The 9,012-nt window shown below is 58.7% G+C and overlaps 1 protein-coding gene across 1 annotated transcript; it reads right to left on the reverse strand.

Moving 5' to 3' along the window:
• Positions 1-1,868: 1,868 nt before the first annotated feature.
• MATK (megakaryocyte-associated tyrosine kinase) lies at positions 1,869-5,616 on the reverse strand (the record flags this gene model as incomplete). The annotated part of the gene is made up of 11 exons (XM_010017489.1): positions 1,869-2,051; positions 2,182-2,268; positions 2,582-2,777; positions 2,886-2,959; positions 3,127-3,211; positions 3,296-3,395; positions 3,554-3,619; positions 3,712-3,805; positions 4,746-4,965; positions 5,276-5,391; positions 5,503-5,616. Coding segments are annotated over 11 exons (1,335 nt in total), but the record flags the coding sequence as incomplete, so codon positions are not given.
• Between the last annotated feature and the right edge of the window lie 3,396 nt (positions 5,617-9,012).

Genomic DNA, 9,012 nt, shown 5'->3' on the forward strand with positions numbered 1-9,012 from the left:
TCCCCCTGCCACCAAAACCACCCTCCCCAGCATGGCCCTGAGCCTCCAGCAGCAAGAACAAGCATTTTCAACCCTTGCAACATTTTATCTTTAAGCTTTCATCTTTAAGTTTCTCCTTCTGCATTGGGGTGGATGGAGAGGGAGATGCCAAGGTCCACAAGAGTGTTGTAATGGGGTATGGAGGGCAAAGGCCACATCCTGCCCCTCCAGCCCCAGCAGAGATGCTCAGTGAAGGTGCCCATTGGAGGGACATGCTCAGCTTCTGGATGCCGTGCCACAGGGTCCTCACAGCACCCGGACTCAAGGTGATGGGACCTTAACGCAATCCCATGATGGTCCCTCTTGTCCCCCAGCTCCACCAGTGCTGGGCTGGCACCAGACACCCACCACGTCGAGGCACTGGCACCCATGGGTGACCCTTGTCACCTAGAGTGCACCAAAGCCCTGACCCAGCCCCATGCCAGCACCCACAGGGACCCCCTGTGCTCTGCGTCTGTCCCTTGCCCCGGCTGTCTCCCTGTCCCTGTGCCGCCTGGAGACAGCCCATGGTGGCAGATGGGAGCCTCGTCCCTGTGCATGGAGGACTCCCTTGACCCCCCAGCCCCACCAAAGCCTTACTTCTCCTCCAGCAGCTGCCGCTGGTACTCCTCAAACTCCTCGTGGGACATGCCGTTGGGCAGCGTGGCCTCCTTGGCATCCTTGGGGGGCCCCTTGGGTGGCTCCTCCTCGCCCCCCTTGAAGCTCTTCAGGGCAGCCGTGAAGAAGGAGGCCATGAGCGGTGGCTGTGGCAGCCCGTGCCCCACGGTGCCACTGGTCCCAGCCCGGGGCCAGCACCCGCAAGGTCAGCAGGACCAGCCCCAGGGGCACCGCGGATCAGGGGCGGATTAAGGCATTAGGAGGGGAAGCCACAGGCACTGGTGTGGAAAGATCTTCAGGTGCTGCTCGCTGCACCCAAGGGTGCTTGGGGGGCATGCTGGGATGCTGCCCCAGAAGGGTGATGAGGAGGTGGAAGAGGCCACTGAGCCCTGGCACACCCTGGATCCAGCCAGGAGACCTCCCATCACATGGGCCCCAATGCAGGGCAGCACCCCAGAGCCTCCTTCCTCCTCCTCTTCCTCCTCGCTGGTGCAAGGAGTTGGTGCAGAGGAGATACAGGAGGATTAACCAAAAAAGCCCAATCAATAGTCAAAGGGGTGGAAGGAAGGGAAGAGGAAGATGAAGCTCACGCATGTGGCCCCACTAATCCTGGCTCCACCGAGATGTCAAGGTTCTTTGGGAGCTGGTGGAGCTGGGGGCTTCCCAGTGCCAGTGCCCTGCTCCTGTCATCTGTACATGAGCAATTCCCACACAGGTTCTGACAGAAAGAATATCCCTGGCTCCCCCCAAGCCCTTGCCAGGCCCCAAGAGAGGGTCTGGCCTAATTTGAGCCCAGGGGCTGAAAGCTGCTGTTGAATTAATTTATTTGGCTTAATCAAAAAAGCCCAAGTCCGTGTGGTTTAGCTGCTGGGGGCAGTGGCTGGAGTGGGGCTGCCTCAGGGTTCAGGTTCCATCCCCCAGCGAGCGGAGATGTTCCGTCCTGTCCCTGTCACTGGGATGAGCAGCTTGAAGGGACCCCACACCCCATAGGATGTACCCCATGGGAACCTCCTCTGGGCTGTGTGGTGGGAGGAAGGACCCGTGCCAGGATGGAGGAGGCTGTTGCCTCCTCTTTGGGTGCCCTGGGGTAGAAGAGGTTCCCCTTCAGCTGCTGCCCCATCTCCACCTTGTGAGTGGTGCCACAGCTCCCCGCAATGCCCGGCCACCCATTGCTGTGATGCCCTGGTGGGTCCAGGGGGCTTCTGGCCATGTGTCCTGGGAGGGGACAGGGGCTAAACATCCCTCAGGTGCTTCAGCTCCTTCTGCAGCTTCTCAGTGAGCTTCTTGAAGGACGGCCTCTTGCCTGGCTCCAGCGCCCAGCAGCTCTTCATCAGGGCATAGACTGCAGGTGGGCAGCCCTCAGGGGGCTCCATGCGGTACCCCTGCTCCAGCAGCTCCGTCACCTCCTTCAGGCTCTGGCAGGATGGAGAAGCCAGCTGAGACTCCCTTTCCCTGCCCCTGCCCCACCAGGGGCTTGCCCCAGAGAGGGGACACTGGGATGTCCCCATCCCATTGACCTGCAGCCTCCCCCAGCACAGCACTCACCAGCTTGGGGTAGGGCGCGCGTCCGAAAGAGAAGGTTTCCCACAGGAGGATTCCATAGCTCCACACGTCTGACTTGGAGGAGAATTTCTGCAGCAGCAGGAGGAGGGGAGGCTGAAGCCAACCTCCCTGAGGGCAAAACAGGAGCCAGAGGCTGTCCCCTGCCACCCCCAGCTCCCCCTTCCCATCACCTGCACAGCCTCAGGGGTGATCCTACTGCATCCCTCTGGAGCTGCCCCAATTCCTGCTCTGCACCAGGGTAAGGGCTGGTCAGGACAGAGCCCAAATTTTGGGAGGTGCACGGCTGAACGTGGGCACTGCAGGACTAGGATGAGCAGACGGACCCCAGAGCTGCTTTGCAAGATCCCCCCTGTGCCCCTCACCCCTTCCCACCATCACTCACGTTGTGTTTCAGGGCCTCTGGGGCTGTCCACTTGACGGGCAGCAAAGTGGCGTCTGCACCCTTAGGATTGACCCTGGCCAAGCCGAAATCGCTCACTTTGGCCACGTTCTCCTCAGAGATGAGGATGTTGCGAGCAGCCAGGTCCCTGTGCACCAGCTTCTTGGACTCCAGGTAATCCATGCCCTGAGCCACGTCCCTGTGGTGGCCAAGGGAGGCAGAGCACAGTGTCATCACCTGTCCCCTGGGGATGCCTGGGGGATGCAGAGCACCAATTCCCAGCCCGAAGGGAGGGACATGGACTTACAGAGCGAAGAGGAGGAGCTGCTGGGTTGGGACAAGCGCCCGGCCCCGTGTGCGCAAGAAGTTCACCAGGTTGCCCTGATGGAGGAGGAGAAACATGTCAGGACCAACATGATGGGGCTGCCGGGAGGCTTTGCCTCTGCAGTGCCCAGCATCCAGCCAGCTCAGCCCCTAAACGTGGATTTTGTCCCCAGATCTGAGTGGCAACAGGTCCTGCTGGCTGCGGACCAGCCGGGTGCTCCCACCTTGCTCATGAACTCCATCACGATGTAGAGGCCGTTGTGCAGGATGACACCGAGCAAACACACCAGGTTTTTGTGCCGGACCTTCCTGCAATGGAGGGGATCAAGGGGGTGCCTGCTCGCCCCTGGGACATGAGGCAGGGGTAGGCTGTATGCCCCCGGGGGGACTCACGTCATGGCAGCTGTTTCAGTGAGGAAGGCCTGGGCAGTCACATCGCACTTGATGTTCTTCACAGCTACCTTCTGCCCCATATACTCGCCCTGCAGCACGTCTGGGAGGGGATGTGGGGGGTCAGGCTCAGCCCGACATCCAACACCCCTCATCCCAGGCTGAGTCCCCCTGTGCCATGGGGAGGGGATGAGGACATCAGAGGGTGCCATTTGGGGAAGCCTGGGGTCAGGGAACCTCCAACCCCACCATCTCACCTACCTCCAAACTCGCCGTGCCCAATGCGGTCTCCCAGCGTGAGGTGCTGCAGGTTCAGCAACCAGCCGGCTGGGCATGGGCACAAGGGCAGGTTAAGCAGGGGCCACCATGCTGCTTTGTCCCCAAAACCTGGCCCACGACCCTCTGCCATCATCCCCTACCTTTGGCCAACTCCTCCTCAGCTGACTTCATCCCGCTTTTTGGCTTGGGCTTCACCAGCTTGGTGCAGATGGCTCCCTGCTCCTTCATGTAGTGCTGCCGAGGGGTGGACAGATGGAGGCGATGCAGTGATGCCATCTCTTACTCCAAGCTTGGGGTGTGGAGCTGGGGGATGCTTCATGGGTCCCCACCATCATTGCCACCCACCAGGGGCCATGTTTCCCCCAACACTGCGATTTGCAGCCCACGTCCCAGCCCTGCTCCCACCGGACACAGCCAAGGGAACACCATGATGGACTCAGGGTGCTCCAGGATGCTGCCGGTAAGCCAGACAGCAGCCGATGGACTGCAGGCCTGGCAATGGAGGGTGGCTTGCAGAGGCGATGAGGAGCGGAAGCAATGGCAGTCGTGGTTACAGAGTGGGGCCAGAGGAGCTGAAAGGGGGAAGGACCCACCCGAAAGCAGAAGTTGTGTCTAAATGAGGAGAGCATATGAGAGTGCAAAGCTGTGGTGAGGAGATGGGCAGCAGCTATGAGACAGGGCGAAGATGGACCTCGAGGAAGAGCTTGCTGGAAGGGAGAGAGCCAGCGCCGCAGCCTGAGCCCCATGGGGACAGCAGGAGAGAGGGGCCTTGGAGGGGACAGAGATGTGGTGAAACACCTCGCTGGGGCTCAGACCCTGTCCAGAGGCTGCCAGGATCTTTGTTTTCCAAAATGCCCTAAGCCCTGCTGCTGAGTGAAGCACTGAATTGAGCAGGGATGGGTGGAACCATGGTCCTAGGTAGGGGAGTGGGGCTGCTGCCAGCACAGCTGGTTTGCAGCAGAGGATGTCCCTGGGATATCCCAGATGTGTCCATTCCACCCCAAACTCACTGGGAACCACAAGCCTTTGGCAGGGATGGATAACGAAGGTAACCACCAGGTAATGAAACCAAAGGAAAACCACAGGAGAAAAGGACAGGGACCTGCCACTGCTCCACGTGACCCCAGGAGGTTTGGTGCTAGTGGGGGTCCCTGCGTGGCGAAGGGGGTCTCACCTCGATCATGTCGATGAGGTTGGAGAAGTGCTGCTGGCTGTCGATGCTGAGCGTGTTCTCCTCGTGCACCACGCGGTAGTGGATCACCTCCTTGCCAAAGCTCACGCACAGCACATAGTCCCCGGGGTGCCGGACAGACTCACGCACCAGGAACAGCCCGTCCTCAGGGGGCTGCAGCTCCTGCACTGCCTCCACCCCTGAGATCTTCCCATGGAACCAGCTGGGGAGAGGAGCATTGTGGAGCCTGGCTGTGTCCATGGGCTTCCCCCCACACCGGCAGTGAGACGGGGAGAGCAGAGCCCCCTCCAAATCTATGCAGATGCCATTGCGTAAAACCCCTTCCCGTGAGGTCCATCCCAGGTGGGGGGGCACAACTGGGGTCTCTAAAGCTCCAACGAATCTCTCCATTGCCAGGGCATGGCTACAGGCTGCTCCATCCACCCAAATCCTGGCTGGGGGGACAATGCACCGGACGCCTGGAGGCTCTGACTGGCTGATCCCCACCCCTGGATCCCCTCAGATGTACTCACGGCATGAGGCTGAGCTTGGGGTCGGCACGGATGGCGCCGCGCTGCCGCAGCGCACTGGCCACCATCAGCCCCTCCTGCCCTGTCTTGTTGTGTCTGGCGCGGTACCAGCCTTTGCCCTGAGGGTGAGAGGGTCTCAGAGCAAGGGAAGGAAGAGGGGATCCCACTAGGATGATGATAGCACTAGGGTTCCATCCCCTCCATGTTCGTGGGGCACCCACTGGGCTCACCTCCACGGCCTCAATGATGGTGACCACGTCACCCTTGTGGAAGGCCAGCTCCTGAGGCTTGGGCTTGGTGTGGTCATGCTTGGTGACACACTGTGTCCCAGGGGGCCAGTGTTTCTGGAAGGGAGAAGGCAGCATCAGCAAGTGACAATGAGAGCTGGACACCCTCCACCTCCCACAGCCATCAGAGCCAGCCCTAAGGACCATCTCTGTCCCCCTGGCTGGGGACAAGGGGCACTGGGCATGAGCCCTCCTCCACCCCACTGTGGTCCTGGGGGTACATGTCACCCTGATGTGGGCAGGGGAAGTGCTGGCATCCCTGTGGCAGCCCTGCTCACCCCAGACATGGTTGGCCGTCAGCACATCAGGGACTCTCTGTCCTCTCCTGCTGCCACCTGCAGAGAAGAAACCAAAGGGGGCTGTGGAGGGATGGGGCTGAGCGGGCCCAGCACAGGCCACTGCTGCTGTCTCCACCACTCCTCTGGCCAACACAGCTCCTTCCAAGCCTTGTCCATCATGTAGGGCAGCCCCACACCAGAGGATGGAGAAAAAGGCTCAAAGGGTTCCATTCACTGACTCCTTGAACAACCGAAATTGTGGATGGTGGGGCTCAGTGGGCAAATCCTTGGCAGCACAGGGTCTGGAGGGGAGACAGCCCACCCATTGAAACCTGTGTCCTCAGTGGCCCTGCCTGGGCTGCCGTGCAGCCTCATACCATGGCATCATCCCCAAACCCACCATACTCTTAAAAGTCAAGTTATAGCTCTGTAATTTGTTCTGATTTCAGCACCCGTCCTCCAGATCCATGTTGCAGTTGGCATTTCTCTCTCCCTCTGCACAGGGAGAGAGGGATTTCTCAGTGCGCACAACTCAACACTCTTCATCTTTGCCCAAGACACCATTCGATGAGACCCACGTCCCATGTAGGTGAAGCTGCTTTGTGCCCACCTTGCTCTTTTGTGCCAGAGTATTAGACAGTGTGAAACTATCCTGGCAGCTCGCTGCCCCTCTATGTTTCCAAGAACTCAAACCAGCCAGGGAAGCATCAGCTTTCAGAGTAGAGAAACATCTGAGGAGGGGAAGAGGTGGTTTCATTCCAGGACTGCTTTTCTTGGCGCTCAGTGAACATGAGAGCCCAGGCAGGGCAATGTGGGCTGGGACCCCTTGTGAAAGCCCACTGCGGCCTCTTGGAAACTGCTCCCCAGGGGAGGATGAAGCCTCCCTGGCTCTGCTGGGCTGGGAGAGGCACAGGGGCTCGCTCGGCTCCTTGGAGCAGCGATGACTGTCTGTGCTCTATTTCTCTTTTGGAGGGTGAGTCACAGTCACTCCTCTGCATCACCGGTGGTAAACCCCAGCCTGTCTCCATGACGTGAGGATCTGAGGGCTTTATCCAGTCCCTCTCCAGAACAACAACAACAAAGGGACAACTGCAGCTGTGGCAAGGTTCATTTTAGCAGGCAGCAGTGTTATCTCTTCCAGGAGCCATCGACTGCAAGCAGAGACATCCTCTTGCCCTGCATCTGTGCCACATGTATTATCTTAGTGGACTTCAAGGTACAAAGCACAGTCAAAGTCTGACGTGACTGGATGCATCTCTGCTCGCATTCCAGGCTGGATGAGGACCTCATGGGCTTCAGGACAGGGTCTGCTCCATACCCCTCACTGTGGTACACATGGTAGGAGGAGAGATATACTGGCTGCACCAGGAAGGACAACAGGAGCTCTGGTAGGTGGTACTTCACCTCTTGCTGCTCCAGGGCAGTACCATCTGGTTAAAAGCAGCAACTCTTTGCTTAGTCCTGCCTGTGTGGTGCTTGGAAGGGATGGATCCTCCACTCTGAGCTCCCAAGGGAGCTTCTCTCTGCCAAGCCTAGGGCTCAGAGTGCCGGACATGCACCCCGACATGGATAACTGCCCCTGGAGCCTGGCCATGCCTCCACCCAGGCAGCAAAGGCAGTGAATCACCTTTCTCCTGACTACACTCACATGCTTTGTCCTAAAGCAACTACTTGTTCTTGGAGATGTTTGGTCCGTCACTGGAATGAATGTTGTCACAAGCAGGACATGTGGTAAGAAAGCCTGGGGGGAGGAGGAAGGGGGAGGTATTTGCCCCCTTCCTTGTTTTGGAGCTGTTCTACACTTCTTTTACATCAGTTAACCTGCATATTTAGTTTTGGTTTGGGTTGGAAGGGATCTTAAAGCTCCTCCAGCTCCAACCCCAGCCACGTGCAGGGACACCTTCCACTAGAGCAGGTTGCTCCAAGCCCCTGTGTCCAACCTGGCCTTGAACACTGCCAGGGCTGGGGCAGCCACAGCTTCTCTGGGCACCCTGTGCCAGCGCCTCATTTGCAATGAGGATGAGAAGTGCAGAAACACAGAGGGGTTTGGTGGAGCCATCCCAGCCCTCAACTGCAGACTTGAGGCTGGTTTCCAGTCACCCCAACTGAGGAGCTTCCAGGACCCAATGTACAGCGATGGAAGAGAGGACAGGCTGCACCCCTGCACTGAGGCTGGCGCTGGGTGCTCCGCACACACCTCTGAAACGCAAACTGGAGACCGTCCAAACACGTGGACACACTGAGGGTCACTTGGACAAACAGCAAGTTCTGCTCTTCTGCTGACAAGCAGGAGGCACCTGGCTGTTTTCCCCACTGACCACCGTGCTCTTCACACTACGTCCATCCCTCTCCATGGGCAAAGCAAACACGAAAACATGTCCCCTGCTCACTGAGCCTCACACTTACCTCCCAGCAACGTCCATGCAGGGCTTTGGGGACACCGATGTCACGTGTAGCCGGACTCTGGAATTCCTGGAGTGTAAATTTGCTGTCATACGGAGCACCAAAGCTCTGGTTTCAAGGACATGCTCCCAGAAGGAGCTCCTGCGCTATTTCCTGATTTCTCTTCTGGTAAGGGCTGCAGATGCAGCGCCCCAGCGGTCCTAGTGCCTGCCGCCGCCGTCCAACATTCATCACGGGTGACTCATTATTTGACAACACTTACAACAACTTTTACCCTTTGAGGGCACAGGTGCACACCCAGCTAGGAAGGGAGATGATCAGATCCCATATCCTGCAGTGCTGTGCAGTGCTCCCAACGAATGAATGCAAAGAGAGAGATCCGCTCTCACCGCTTCGATGGCCACCAGCAGTGCAGCCACCTGAGGAGCTCTTGGAGACTGAGACTCAGGAGCGGATGTGGTGGGAGCAGGAGGGATCCTGAAGTCCACTCCCATCTCAGCACTGACTTCTGTAAGAGCTAGGGGAGGCTGATCCAAGGGCACAGCACATCTTGTGCTCTGCAGGGGATGAAACCCCAGATGACAGAATCACAGTATCCCAGCCTGGTTTGTGTTGGAAAGGACCTTAAAGCTCCTCCAGCTCCATCCCCTTGCCATGGGCAGGGACACCTTCCTCTAGAGCAGGTTGCTCCAAGCCCCTGTGTCCAATCTGGCCTTGAACACTGCCAGGGATGGGGCAGCCACAGCTTCTCTGGGCACCCTGTGCCAGCGCC

This window comes from Nestor notabilis, unplaced genomic scaffold (assembly GCF_000696875.1).
Source record: "Nestor notabilis isolate BGI_N333 unplaced genomic scaffold, ASM69687v1 scaffold27096, whole genome shotgun sequence".
Lineage (NCBI taxonomy): Eukaryota > Metazoa > Chordata > Aves > Psittaciformes > Psittacidae > Nestor > Nestor notabilis.